Source organism: Malaclemys terrapin, chromosome 2 (assembly GCF_027887155.1).
Source record: "Malaclemys terrapin pileata isolate rMalTer1 chromosome 2, rMalTer1.hap1, whole genome shotgun sequence".
Lineage (NCBI taxonomy): Eukaryota > Metazoa > Chordata > Testudines > Emydidae > Malaclemys > Malaclemys terrapin.
This window is the reverse complement of record NC_071506.1, coordinates 164075102-164090485: the sequence shown is the minus strand read 5'-3', so window position 1 is coordinate 164090485 and position 15384 is coordinate 164075102. Positions and strand designations below refer to the sequence as shown.

Below are 15384 nucleotides of genomic sequence, written 5' to 3'. Positions count from 1 at the left end.
TGGAAGGGTACAAGGCAGTGCTAGGTAACCTCAACACTGCATTCACAAAGTTTTTTTGCAAGTGATTTTCCCATTAAAAAAAAAAAATAGTGATAGTGAGGGACACAATCAAGGGGCAGCTGTGGGGAAAGGAAGGGTGGCATAGAATGGGGATCCCTGAAAACACCTCTGCTCCACTCAGCTATCAACTCTGCCCTCTTCCTGGCCCTTCCATGCTCCTGCTAGGAACATAACAGTAGAGAGGCTAGGAGGAGTGAACTGGAGGCAATAAGGGGAAGGAGAACTGGAGCTTCACAGTTTCTACCCAAATCTGGATCTAGAGTCTGGGGCTCTTTTTGGAGGGAAGCAGCACATTCATCTCAGATGAATCAGAACACTCCATGTGGATTAATTCAGCTTGAAACAATAGCTTTGAGAGGTGAGAACTGTCCCATTCATCTTGATTTAGTTGGGGTTGGTCCTGCCTTGAGCAGGGGGTTGGACTAGATGATCTCCTGAGGTCCCTTCTAACCCTAATCTTCTATGATTCTATGATTTCAATGATTGACCTCACTCCTCCCCCACTCTCAGCACTGTGGCTGTGGCAGGTAGAGAGTGATGCCCAGTCTAAGTTCCCTGCCCCAGTCACAGCAAGGGCACTTGTGGCATGTATGGAGCATGTCCACTGTCAGCTCCTCACCCCATAGCAGTGACCTCAAAGGGAGGCAAGCTAACTTATTCATGTGCTTTTGTCAGGTCTACTAGGTGCCTGTTTGTATATCTGAATAATGGATTTTAAAGCACTTTCAAGCATTGTCTCTTAAGTTTGAGCAAAGCTCCCATGTTAACTGTGGTATGACAAGGGCCACCCCATAACAAATTACAAGGGTTAACTTAATAAATATACATAGTCATGTCAGACTATTTAATAAAACCTTAAGACACAGTGACAGCTATGGGGTGCAAAAGTAACAATGTTGTAACCATGTAGGGGGGAGGGGTAGCTCAGTGGTTTGAGCATTGGTCTGCTAAACCCAGGGTTGTGAGTTCAATCCTTGAGGGGGCCACTTAGGGATCTGGGGCAAAATCAGTACTTGGTCCTGCTAGTGAAGGCAGGGGGCTGGACTTGATGACCTTTCAAGGTCCCTTCCAGTTCTAGGAGATGGGATATTCCAACATATACCTTGCATCTTCTTTTAAATTATCACTGTACTTTGATCCAGAAGAACGGATATTAAAAGGATCAGAATTATCACGGATATGGAGAGCTTCAGCAAAGCGTCTGCAATTTAGAAAACAAAAATTTTATTTTAAAGATGGGTTTTCAATGACAAACTGATCCACTACAGAGAGGGACCAGTGCTACAGATAAACAGCTTTTTGCAGAAAACTCCCTAATTGATATACAGTAACTCCTCACTTAATGTTGTAGTTATGTTCCTGAAAAATGCGACTTTAAGCAAAACGATGTTAAGCGAATCCAATTTCCCCATAAGAATTAATGTAAATGAGGGGGTTAGGTTCCAGGGAAATTTTTTTCACCAGACAAAGGACTATATATAATACACACATTAAAACTTATACTGTGTGTAACAAACAATTTAATACTGGTACACAGTGATGATGATTGTGAAGCTTGGTTGAGGTGGAGGAGTCAGAGGGTGGGATATTTCCCTTACTGCTAAATGATGAACTAGCAAGTGGCTGAGCCCTCAAGGGTTAACTCTCTCACTCTGCAAGACAGCAGGGATGGAGAGAGATATGCGCATTTCCCTTAAGTACACTGCCTTGTTAATTAGATCAGCTTGCTGAGACCGCTGCTGCTGCAAGCTCCCTCATCCTGAGCCCTGCTCTATGGAAGATGGGGTAAGTGGGGTGCAGGAGTAGGGGGGAGGGGGACACCCTGACATTAGCTCTCCTCTTCCTTCCCTCCCCCCTGGCACAGCAAGCAGGAGTCTCAGGGAGCAGCTCCAAGGCAGAGGGCAGGAGCAGCACATGGCAGTGGGAGGAGGGACACAGCTGAACTGCAGGCAGCTGCTGCACAGGGAACTTAGGGGAGCGGGGAGCTCATAGGGGACTGCCAGTCCACCCTGGTTCCAAGCCCCCACCAGCTAGCTGCAACGGGCTGCTCTTCCTGCAAGAAGTAGACAAAGCAGGCAGCTGCCAAACGACGTTAGAAGGAAGCATTACACAACTTTAAATGAGCATGTTCCTTAATTGATCAGCAACGTAACAACAACACAACATTAACTGGGACGACTTTAAGTGAGGAGTTACTGTATTTGGAGCTATTTCATTAAATTAGAAATAATCTGAGAAGACTTTTGATGGGAAAGGCATAAGATTTTAGAACAGGTTTCTAAAATTAATAGTTTATTGATCATTAGTACAGAATGCTAAAGAGATGATCTTGACATTTTATCAGTTCTCTCCTTCACATGGAAAAATGATCTTTTCCATACAGCTTAGATACATCAAGTTAATACTTTTGTGAAAAAGTATACCAACCCACCTGTTCCTTTCAAGGGCGAAACACTCTTCATTACACTGCAACCTGGATTATCAAAGAAAAAAAATATAACACTAAAACACCTCTGCGTGCTTTTACGTCTCAAATATAATGACCCAATAAAATCAAAATTAAAATTATGGCAAGATTATTTGGTTACATTCACACACACACACACACACTCTCTCTCTCTCTCTCTCCCCCTCTCTATGCTAAAAGAAGATTAAGGTTGCAAAGCTAACGGGCTCAAAATCTAAGAAATGCTAGAATTAAAGTGGACTATGGAATCTTCATTCAGCCCCCTTGTGTGAATTTATTAAGGGCATGCTTCTGCAAAGCCTATGACAGAGTCCTATCCAATACCACATAGGAAGTCTGTGACTGAGCTAGGAATAGAGCGCAGCTATTGTGCATCTCAAAAGTCTGAGCTATTTACATTCAACCTAAAGATTACCTTGGATTCAGTTCAGGGGTAACTGTGAAATTCTATGGTCTATGACATATAGGAGATCAGACTAAAGAACAGTATTGTGTCTCTCTGCAAAACTAAACTGGTCAATCTCATATGTAAGAGCAGACAAAGTGAGAATATGACTAACATTGGTGAATAGATGGCCTTGCTGCGCTGCAGAGTCCAGATGTGAGGTGGCGAAGTTTCTCAGTCCTCTGCTGATGTTGTCAAGGTTTGGTGGCTTCAACATTCACAAAGATAATGAGCTTCATGAATCAGCTCATGATTTGATAGTCACCAATGGCCTCTGGCAGATGGTTACTGGTTTAAATGGTCGTTGCCCTTAATCTAGTATTTGAGTTGGGACTATGGATGAGGAAATTAGCTATTCTATCCCTATGACCTCCGAAGGTTTAGGCCTGGGACTTTGTTTTGATGATCCATCCTCTGAAACTGATGGATCCAGACCACACTATCAATGGCTTCTTCCTCACAGGTCGCATTGGAGGTCTACAGAAGATCTGTGACTGATGAAGCAAGAAAAGGAAGATGAATTCTGGTTGCAGATGTCTTAGCTTGTCTCTGAACCCTCTTCAATGTATCAACATCATTCTTGAACTGCAGACATCAGAACTGGATACAGTACTCCAGCAGCAGTCACACCAATGTCAAATATAGAGGTAAAATAACCTCTCTACTCCTACTCAAGATTCCCCAGTTTATTCATCCCAGGATTGCATTAAATTTTTTGGCCACAGCATCACACTGGGAGCTCATATTCAGCTGATTATCCACCATAACCCCCAAATCTTTTTCAAGAGTCACTGCTTCCCAGGATAGAGTTCCCCATCCTGTAAGTATGCCATACACTCTTCATTGCTAGATATACATACACTCATTTAGCCATATGAAAATCCATATTGTTTGCTTGTACTCAGTTTATCAAGCAAATCCAGATTGTTCTGAAACAGTGACTTTTCCTCTTCATTATTTATCACTCCCAACCAAACCAACCCTGATATATTGGGGTTTACAATAGTGGTCACTGCTCAGTGTGATCAATTTGTTGAAAGAGGTAACTGATTATATAATTGACAATTATTACTTGTGCAGCCATGTAGTTCCAGAGTTCTTCAAGGTACCGACAAAGTCGCATCATATCTTACTTGCACAAACCAATGGAAGGGACCTTTCTTTGACATCCCCATTCTTTCCATCTGTTTTGTTTTTGATTCACATACACATTTGCAGTTCCATGTTTCAATACATTGCCTTTTCACAAACAGTTTACTTGGCAGTATCTGAGAGATGCCAACTTTAGCAGCAGCTTCCTGATAATTACTCTTTTGATTACAGTATCCAACAATGCTGATAACAGCAACAGGAGAAAAGTGTCTGCTTCCTCAACAGCAGTGACCCAAAGCAGGCAATGGCTCTCTAACAGACAAGCAGCAGTGCTGCAAGCTTCCTCAGGAGCAGTGTCTGGCCCAAAGAAGGCACTGTCTCTATAATAAGCAGACTCCCTCAATCCTCTCAGCAGGACAAAGAGGCTCAGTGGCCTATCATGCAAAAGACTTGTTACAATATCTAACTTTTCCTTTCTTCCACATAAAAGAAGAATGAGATGGATTTTTACAATAAAGACCATTATGCTTCAAAGATTTCTATGGTTAATTTCCAAGAAGTCAATTAGGGCACCCCCCAAAGCTCATTCGTAGACCATCAATGGTCTGCAGATTACGGGTTGAGAATCACTGCCCTAATAAACTAGACAAAAGTTAACTATATGCAAATGTGGGAATAACCCAAACCAGAGGTTTCTTCAGTTCTGAGAGGACACATTTGCAGTAAGATCAAGTTGTTTGTTCTCACATACAGAAAAAATTCTATTTTGGAGACTGATGAGAATTAGCAAGCAGTCCATCCAAGAAAGAAAAAAGAAAAGAAAAAAAAAGAAAACGTTGGGGAGGGAAAAGAAAGAAGGAAATGAGATTTCAAGGGAGAATAGCAGATTGGAGGATGCAGTGACCAAGTGCAGCATCTGAAGAAGCCGTTACATATACTTTGTATTGATTTGTATATGTAGAGATTACCAGCTGGTTTGTGTCCAAAAAGCAGAGAGATCTTGTAGACTAGACACTATCTACCTTTTGTATAAACAGACTAATCTGGAGAGGGTTGTCCCAGTACTTTGAGTGTGTTCTTTCCAGGAGAGAAGACAAATAAAACATCTGATTTTCTAAAAGATTTAGTCCTGTCCAGGTACAATTTGACTGCTCTTTAAACATTCAAATGGTGCAATCTGATCTCTTGAAGATGAAAAAGTTTAGGATAAAATGTGAGAATGTGGTCCTGATGAGGAGTTTTTCTTGGACTGTAGATTATTTAATACCTTATGCTTCTGCTATTAGAGTCGGAATATCTTGAAACTATTTGAAATCTTCTAAGGGAGAAACTGGAGTACTCTATCATGATGTCCTTGGGAGAAGAGAAGGAATTCTGAGGATTCTGGCCTACAGACACTGCTCCAGCTTGTTATCCAAACAGGAAGATTCTGTGTCCCCTACCTGAGGTGCTGATGAAACCATGACTGATGTTATTCTTGATACCACAGGAGCTGAACCTACTATGGTTTATTTATGAACTGTAGGTGCTGGGGGTATAATTGCTCTAGGGTTCTTTCAGTGATTGTGGTTAAGAAATTTTGAGTTCACAGAAGTGGCATTGATTGAGGCGCCATAACAGGGTAGTTAGTCTGGGGGTTCCTCTGAAGGAAGGTCCATGCTGGCAAAGCACCCCGTAGAGGCCCAATTCCATAAGGGTAAGGTAGGGGAAAAGCTCTTAAAGTGGGTAAGGGTAAGGAGATGAAAAACACATCAAATAGCTGGATCCAGAGGGAGGAAGTGGGTTTTTTGTTCCAAAGTTGAGATGCTTTGGAATAGGAGTCAGAGGTATGTAGAACCCGCACATTCGGTGTTGTATGTGGATTTTCAGAACTAATGAAACTATAGGGTTTGGTTTTGGAGTGATAGAAAGCCTTTGACTTGAGTGAACTGAAATTTCCTCCTGTGAAATGAAGGACTCATTTGGATCATCACTAATCAATCAAGACTGGTGGTTCCAGGTAAAGAACTGAACTGAGAACCTATGCTGTGGTAAGAGATTGAGGCAAACCCTGCAACACTAGGGAGTTCAATAAATGCACCAAAGTACACTTCCATACTGGGGAATGCTTTCCATTGCAAAACCAGAGGCAACAATGTGAGCACCAGCTTGTGTCTTGGTGCCAGCAATAGCAACTTGCTCTATGGCACTGGGGCCCCTTGTGTTTCCAAGATATTTACAGTTCCAGCCTTGTTGGAATCATAACAAGGAGCCTTTACTATCTCTCTGACTTCCTCAAAAGAGGAGAGCCTCAGAAGTGAGACTGTCAAAATCCAGACAAATCTGCAGTAAAAATCTGCTCACTGTGTACAGAAACAGCAGACAGGCTGCCTCCCTGTGGCTCAGCAGGCACCACAGCTGAGAAACAATGTATGCAATCCCTACATGCTGGCCAGATATGTAAGAATACAAATAAGCTGTGCTGAGGGGGCATGTGAGGGGTGTAAATTACCTGACACGTGGTAGCCCTGGGCTTCAAAAAAATTCTGACTTTTTTTTTGGCTCTTAGGCTTGTTTTTTAATGACTGTTAATGACAAACCCAATTTTGAGATGACCACAAAGTTATCTGACTGGGTTAAAAAAAAAAACGAACACAGGAAATGTTAAATATGTAATTTTCAGGAGCTCTCTGAAGCCATGGCTGCAGAGGCACACATCCTTGTTCCATATCTGCAATACAATTCAGACAGCAGCATGCCTGCATTCAATACAGTAGGGAAATCATTCTAAATAACAACAACAACAAAAAAAAAAAAACAACCAAAACCCCACAAAGATTTGAAGATTCTTATGGAAACTGAATGAGAATCCTAAAATATCAGTATTGTTAATACAGACAGGCTGTTAAAAAGTTTTCCTGATTTTATTTTGGACTTTACCCACAACGCCGCACACTTTTTCAGCAACATACACATTTCAGTTCAACATTTATAGATTGCTAGAACCCCTCCCATACTTGATTCTTCATGATTACCTTGTTTGCTTCATTTCTTTTTTGGTAATCAGCCTACTGATTTCCACTGAGTCTCCAAGTTGCAGGTCTGTTAGTTTAGTGGCTATGGATATAGCAGCTATTCTGGAAGAAAAAAAAACCATTAGATTTTACTTAATTCATATGCAAAAAGATCACTTGGCAAATAGCATGGAACTACAGACTAGTAGTCCAGGTGAGACACCAGAGAAATAAATAAGTTGAAGGAGCCTGCCATTATACTCCATACCACTACTTTAAGGTTATGGAGCGTGGAAAAGGGAAGACTTTTTAAACTGTGTGGCCAGCTGGGATAGTAGGTGACATACACCAGCATAAGCGTTAGAGGCATTTGTGGGAGCGGGAAGTGGTGGCTGACATGCAAGACTCTAAGGCCTTGGCTACACTCGGGAATTCACGCTGTGAAGCGCGAATGGAGTCGCGCCGCCAGCGCTGCGAGAGAGCTCTCACAGAACTGTATGTACTCCATCTCTCCGAGGGGAGTAGCTTGCAGCGATACGAGCGAGCATGCAGTGCTGCAGGCTCTGATTACACTGGCGCTTTACAGTGCTGCACTCGGGGGTGGGGGGACATTTTCACACCCAAGCACAGCAAGTTGCAGTGCTGTACAGTGCCAGTATAGCCAAGGCCTAAGCTACACAAGAACAGGACTCCACTCCTAACTACTCCTAATTGCACAGAAGCCAGGTGGTTTTTCCCCTAGCGGTACCCATCAGGTCGGTTCAGGTGCTCCCTGGAGTCATGCCTCCATGGCGCCGTATATGGGTCCTTCAGTTTCTTCTTGCTGGCATTGCTCCGACAGAGGGGTAGGCGGGTGGGTCTTGGAATGGACATGAGCAATATATCTCAAAGAACAATAGTTATGAAAGGTAAGTAACCATTTTTTCTTTTTCGAGTGCTTGCTCATGTTGATTCCAATCAGGACCCAAGCAGGAACTTGGAGGTGGGGTTGGAGCTCATGGATTCGCTAATTGAAGCACTGCTCTGCTGAGGGCTGCATCGTCCCTAGCCTGCTGGGTAATGGCGTAGTGAGAAGTAAAAGTGTGGATTGATCACCATGCTGCAGCCCTGAAAATTTCTTGGGTCAGAACCTGTGCCAGGAACGCCGCTGAAGATGCCTGCACCCTTGTGGAGTGCACTGTCAGCACTGTGGCAGGTACTTTAGCCAGATCGTAGCAGGTCCAGATACAGGATGTGATCCATGATGAAATTCTTTGGGACGAGACTGGGAGCCCCTTCATTCTGTCTACTACTGTGACAAGTAGTTGCTTAGATTTTCTAAACAGCTTCGTCTGCTCGATATAGAAAGCCGACGCCCAGCGAACATCCAAAGAGTGGAGTTTTTGCTCACGGCTATTTGCGTGTGGCTTAGGATAAAAAACTGGAAGAAAAATGTCCTGATTAACATGAAACTGGGAGGAGACCTTCAGGAGGAAAGCTGGGTGCTGCCAAAGCTGAACCGTGTCCTTATAGAACGCTGTGCAAGTAGGTTCAGATATTAGGACCTTAAGCTCGGAAACCCTGCTGGCATAGGTTATTGCCAGCAGAAATGCTATCTTCCATGAGACAGAGCGAGTGAGCGAGCAAGCAATGAGCAGGTCGCTAGTGGTTCAAAGGGGGGGCCCCATTTGGAAAGAACAAGGTTAAGTTTCCAGGCTGGGATTGGTTGTTGTACTTGAGGGTACAGACTGTCAAGTCCTTTAAGAAAGTGTCCAACTATCGGGTTGGCGAAAGCCGATCGGCCAGACATGCCTGAGTGAAAGGCAGAAATGGCAGCCAAGTGGACTTTTATTGATGACAGAGAGCCCCTATCGCTTCAGGTGCGGAAGGTAATCCAAGATATGAGGTATTGACGAGAGCACAGGAGACGTGTGTCTCTTTGATGACCAAATTGTGACTCTCTTCCATTTGGTTAGGTAGGTGGCCCTAGTAGACAGTTTCCTATTGCCAAGGAGGACTTCCCTAACTGGATCAGAGCAAGCAAGCTCCATCGGATTTAGCCATGGAGCTTTCAAGCCGTGAGGTGGAGAGATTTGAGGTTGGGATGCCGAAGACAGCTGTGGTCCTGGGTTATCAGGTCCGGGAGCAGCGGTAGAGTGATCGGAGTTGTAGCAGGAAGAGAGCCTAAGACATAAGCCCTTGTATCAGAGGCCTGGTATAAAGCAGGACCTGCTCACAGAATCTTGCAAGAACAGGGCTGATATTACAGGAATACACATTCCTAAGAAGTGCTAGTCACAGAGTACTCACGCAAACACTTCCAGATATCAAGTGGTACCAGAACATCCTGATATCAAGGATAGTATAAAAACATTCCCCAAGGATAACAGGAACAGACTGACCCCTCCTAAAAGATAAGGTCAAGGATGACAGTATATAATAGAGATGTTTTGATCGAACCAACATGTACAAGGTGATGAGTGATAACTAGTCAGGAGGCAGTAACTACTGTAACTATGTCTGAGGTACAGTACTCATGTTTGTATCGCAGTATAAAGAGGGAGTATCTTTGTTTAGCCTAGGGAGGAACGGAAAGTCCCGCCGTTCACTGAGCTGGTCCATTGTTATGGGCATACATGTATTAGTGATCCGGTAGAGTCTGCAGGATACTAGTACCGTGCTTCGTCGACAATAAACCTGTGCCTTCGTCCCTTACAGATCTTGTGGTCATTGGGTGGTTCACTTGAGGTCTGCAGTGCCAGCTATCTGCACAGGGCTGGGGCAGTACACAAAGGGAACACACACACACTCGCAGCCAAACATCTAATCACAGGAGTTTCTACTGACAGCTCCAGAAGAGACGTGTACCAGTGCTGACGTGGCCAGGCTAGAGCTACCAATATCAGAGAGGCTTCGTGCCTCCGAACCTTGAGTAGCACCTTGTGAACGAGCAGAATGGATGGAAGCACGTAAAGGAGGTGGTCCTTCCAAGGAAGAAGGAACATGTCCACGATCGGCTGTGATTCAGGAAGGAGCAGAACTGTGGACACTTCCTGTTGTTTCTTGTCACGAACAAGTCTATCTGAGGAGTTCCCCACTGTTGAAAGATGGTGTTTATGATGTCCAGGTGGATGGACCACTCGTGGTTGTGAAAGGACCTGCTGAGATGATCTGCTAACTCGTTCTGAGCTCCAGGGAGATAAGATGCCTCCAAGTGTATCGAGTGGGCTATGCAAAAGTCCCACAGTTTGAGAGCTTCCTGGCACAGGGGAGAGGAGCGAGTTCACCCTGTCTGTTTATATAAAACATCGTTGTTGTATTGTCTGTCATGACTGATACATATCTCCCCTCCAAGTGAGTTTGGAAGGTCTGGCATGCCAGACGGACTGCCCTCAGCACCCTGACGTTGTTGTGAAGTGAGAGCTCTGTTTGGGACCAGAGGCCCTGAGTCCTGAGCTCCCCTAGATATGCTCCCCACCCCATCGCTGATGTGTCCGTGACCAAGAAAAGAGATGGTTGAGGTCTGGAGAAAGGAATCCCTGCACACAGAGCTTGCAGGTTGAGCCACAATAGGAGAGACTCGAGAACCGGCTGGGAAAGAGTGACTATGTTGTCTAGACTGTCCCGGTTTGGTCGATACACCGATGCTAGCCATGCCTGAAGGGGTCAGAGCCTCAGTCTGGCATGCTGCACTGCATAAATACAGGCAGTCATATGGCTGAGGAGCTTCAGGCAATTCCTTGCTGTGGTGCTATGAAATCATCTGATATCTTGTATGATGTTGCAAAGAGTCTGAAACCGTAACTCTGGTAGGAACATCTTGCCTTGTCTTGAGTCCAACACTGCCCCTATGAACTCTATCCTCTGATTGGGGGACAGGGTTGATTTCTGCACATTCAGTAGAAGGCCAAAGATTATTGAAAGTTGATCTTATCAGGCTCACATGCAACTCCACTTGTGTTCCGCCTTGAAGAACTCTTGTGTGGAGAGTGCCTCCAAAGCCTCTCCACAGCTCTCCTGGGGAGGGGAGTCCTGCGGAGCCCGACTCGACTGACCCGTTGGTGGAGCAGGTGATGGGCTAGGTGGTGCCGCACTTGAGTGGCCCGATGTAGGTCTCACTGTGCTTGAGTCTTTCCATCCCAGTCTCTGTGTGGGTGAGTCTGGCTTCTTATTCTTGTGGGGCATCAGGGACTGGGAGTGGTGCCGTGCACTACCATGTGTGGAGCCCCTGTGCAGGGAGCCCTGCTGGTGCTGAGTGTTTTTATCAGAATCCTTTCTTGGCTCCAAAGTTTCCCATGTCGATGCCGGAGCTCTGCACACTGATGTTGAGGTACTAGGCATCAATTCAGCCGAACTCAACTCCGAGTGGGGACGGAGGGTGGCCCCCCTCAGAAGGATTTTTAACTGTTGGTCTCTTTATTTTTGAGTCTTGAGACAGAATCCCCAACAGATCTTGCAACAGTTCTTCTGATGTGATTTACCCAGACACTTCAAGCAGGAAGCAAGAGTGTCACTCCTGGGCATAGGCTTGTTACAAGCTGCACAGGGTTTAAACCCTGGGGACTGAGGCATGCCCTGGTGCCAGGGAGGGGGTAGGGAAAACAGGGAGTAACCCCTAGAACAATTCCTTACTGGGAGTCTAACTATACAATGACTAAACTAACTACAACTAACTAAACTATAAAACTTAACTATTTACAGAGCACAGTCTGAAGACCATTAGGGAGAAGGCTTGCCGAAGCAAGAGACGATGAGCGTACTGGCTAACCATCAGAGGTGGTAAGAAGGAATTCAAGTGGCAGTGGGTTGGCAGGACTCTGTATACAGCGCCATGGAGGTGCAACTCCAGGGCGTGCATGAACCGAACCGACTAGATGGGAACCGCTAGGGGGAAAATACTTCCAGCTACTGTGCATGTGGCATGGATACACCTAATTGCAATCGACATGAGCAAGTACTCAAAAGAACTGTTGCTCTTTGAGATGTGTTACTCATGTCCACTCCATTCTAGGTGTGTGCATGCCTCCATGCACTGTTGTCAGAAGCCTCATGTGCCATACCACGTAAGTACAATTTGAGGCACATGTGGGCAGTAGTGAGGGTAGTGGGTCCTCATGTGAGAGATCAGGTTGGACACAGTCTGGAAACATGCCTCCAGGAAAAAGGCTCTGGCCTGTGTAGAGTCAAGTATCGCTCCTATGAACTCTATACACTGCACAGGGGTCAGAGCTGATTTCTTTTGGTTTATTAATAGACCCAGATCGTGACAGGTGGAGTGCACCAGATCAAGGCTCCTTTTCACCTGGGCCTGAGAACTTTCCATGATGAGCCAGTCGTTGCGATACAGATAAACTTGTACACCTTGACTCCTCATAAGCGGCCACTGGTGCCATGCACTTTGTGAATACTCTCTGGGCAGATGAGAGGCCGAAGAGTAGCGCTGTGAATTGGAAATGGCGCTAGCCCACCACAAAGAATAGAAACTGTCTGTGACCTTTGAAAATGGAAATATGAAAGTATGCGTCCTTCAAGTCGAGGGCGGCATACCAGTCTCCTGGATCCAAGGAGGGGATGATGGAGGCTAGGGAGACCATGCGAAACTTCAACTTCTTGAGATATTTGTTGAGGTGACACAGGTCCAAAATGGGTCTTAGGCCCCATTTTTGCCTTTGGAATTAGGAAATGAGAGGAATAAAACCCTTTCCCCCTCATGTCTTGAGCGACCTCTTCTACTGCTCCCAAGTGCAGGGGGTTCCAACCTCCTGAACAAAAGGTTGCTTGTGAGAAGGGTACCTGAAGAGGGATGGGGAAGGTGGGCAAGGTTTTTTTTTTTTTTTGAAAACTGTAGAGTGTAGCCCAAAAATATTATGCTGAGCACCCAACAGTCCGATGTTACATAGGATCATGCCAACAGGAAGGGATGTAGGCAGTTGAAAAATAAACTGGGGCAGAGGGTTTGGATCCTGGAAATCGACTGGGGTGCCATCCTCATGCGCACCATCAAAATGCCTGCCTCGAGCACCTTTGATGTCTTACTTGACCAGACTGGGTAGGTGAATGAGAGGATGAGGGACAATGGTGCTTTAACCTCTTGTCCCTCTCCTTTCTTTTGCAGTGCCCTGTCGAGGGGGACCCCAAGGTCTCGGCGGAGGAGGCAGCCGGAACAGCTTTTTTGCAGCTTGCAGCATGTAAAGGCTTAGTGAACACAAGGTGACCTAAGAGTCCTTCAGGCCACTCAGCCTCACATCTGTCTGTTCCGAAAAGAGTGCATTACCCTCGAAAGGGAGGTCTTGGATGGATGACGTCATTTTCTGGGAGAGACCCGAGGATTGCAGCCACAAACTGTGTCTCATGGCCACAGCTGAGGCCACGACTCTGGCTGCTGAGTCAGTCGAGTCCCATGCCACCTGGAGAGAGTACCTCGCCACCATCTTTCCCTCCTCCAGAATGACTGCAAACTCCGTGCCAATGCCCTGATGCAGGGAGTCTCTGAACTCATTGAGGGAGTCCCATAAATTAAAATTGTATCTCCCCAATAGAGCCTGGAGGTTTGACATCCTGAGCTGAGACTGGCCACCGAACAAACTTTTCTCCCAAAAAAGGTCCAGTCTCTTTGCGTCCTGACCCTGCCTGCCCCTTTTGTTGGCCACAGATACCACTAGTGACCCCAGGGGCAGGTGGGTATATAGATATTCAAACCCTTTGGCAGGGACAAAGTACTTCTTTTCTGTCTGCTTGGATGTTGGTGGAATAGAAGAAGGGGTTTGCCACAGAGCCTTCTCAATTCTTAGGACCACCTTGTGCACCAGCAGCGTGATCCTTGTTGGGGCTGCTGCTGTTAAGAAATCGAACAGGGGGTCTGTTGGCTCTATCAGCTCCTCCACCTCCAGCCTGTGTGCCTTAAAATCATCTGGGGGCCAAGTGTAAGGGCCCCCCCACCACCTCATCCAGTGACGAAGATGACACCCCCCTACTTACGAGGCAAAGGGCTAAACTCATGCTCCAACTCAGATTATTCTCCCCTTTGGGACCAAGGGTGGGCCGTGGAGGCTTGTGTTTGGCGTTTGACTCCAGAAGCAGGGGACCGGTGCCTAAAGGGCGATGATTGACACCTCTCTTGGGAACGGTGCTGGGATGATGGGGAATGGTGCTGTGAGGGTGGAGAGCAATACACCAAAGACTGTCTGGGGGACAGAGACCTGCACTAGGGCATCAGTTGCCGGGAGGAGGGTCAGAACTGGGAATGTGGAGCCCAGTGTCTCAATGCAGGTGATCTGCACTGCATCAACGGGGACCGCGAGTGCGGTGCTGGTGTCCTGGGTCATTTGGCTGGAGACCACGGTTGCGGAGCTGGGGATTGTGGTCACTGAGCCAGGGAATGACGCCTCTGCTCCAGAGACCGGCAATGGTCCACTACCCTTTGAGGCAGACCCATGGCTGGCTTGCCCTTGGACTGGGAAGCCTTAGCAGTATCTACTGCTGGACATGGCGTAGGCGATGCCAAAAGGGCCATAAGGTTCCTAGCCACCTAGAAGACCTTGGGTGCCAAAAGGCACTAAACAAGTACTGGGGTCCCATACCACTTGGAGGAGTCGGAGGTGGAACCCTGGGTGGGCTGAGGGGTCCAGATGGAGAGGTACCCCCTTGGAGCTCCGGGGTGGGCAGGCAGCCCAAACAGGTTCTTTGCTCAACACCCCATTTCCCTCTTTACTTGGTGCTGGGGAGCCATGCTGCTTTTTCTGGTGCTTCTTAGGCACCTGCGAGGGGGAGCGGTGCTGAGAGGAACTCGGTGCCGGCGGGGCACTCTGCACTGACGTGGATGTACTAGGTGTTGAATTGAGGGAGCGGGATGGCTCCGACACTGGGCGAAGTGCAGCCTCCCTGAGGAGGGCTTTAAGTTAAATGTCTGATTCTTTTTCGGTCCTTGGCCTAAAGTTTTTACAAATCCTGCACCTCTCCTTCACATGCGACTCCCCAAGCACTTTACGCAGTTGCTATGGGGGTGCTAACTGGCATAGGCTTGTTGCAGACTGAGCACGGCTTGAAGCCCGGGAACCAGGGCAAGCCCCGTTCCTGGGACGAGATCCCTAATGGGGACACTAACCATAGAACACTATACAAACGACTAACGCTAATTAACTATGAAAACCGCTATCACACTTGCAAATGCAAGAGGAGGGCACTCCAACCAACCGTCACAGCCGATAAGAAGGAACTGAGATGGTGCAGAGCCGGTGGTACCTCATATACCGGGGCATGATCACAGGACTGCAGAGGGTGCCAAAGCTGGCCCTACGGATACTGCTAAGACAAAAAATTCTGACAATGGTGCACGTGGGCGGGCACAC

At 46.5% G+C, this 15384-nt stretch overlaps 1 protein-coding gene across 1 annotated transcript in view; it reads right to left on the bottom strand.

Moving 5' to 3' along the window:
* NFX1 (nuclear transcription factor, X-box binding 1) overlaps positions 1-15384 on the bottom strand; it is a 200059-nt gene that overhangs the window by 27250 nt on the left and 157425 nt on the right. The window contains exons 18-20 of the mRNA XM_054018265.1: positions 7079-7180; positions 2492-2533; positions 1163-1261 (exon numbers count right to left, since the gene is read on the bottom strand). Of these exons, the coding sequence (XP_053874240.1) occupies positions 1163-1261; positions 2492-2533; positions 7079-7180 (243 nt within the window). The remainder of the gene's footprint in view (positions 1-1162; positions 1262-2491; positions 2534-7078; positions 7181-15384) is intronic.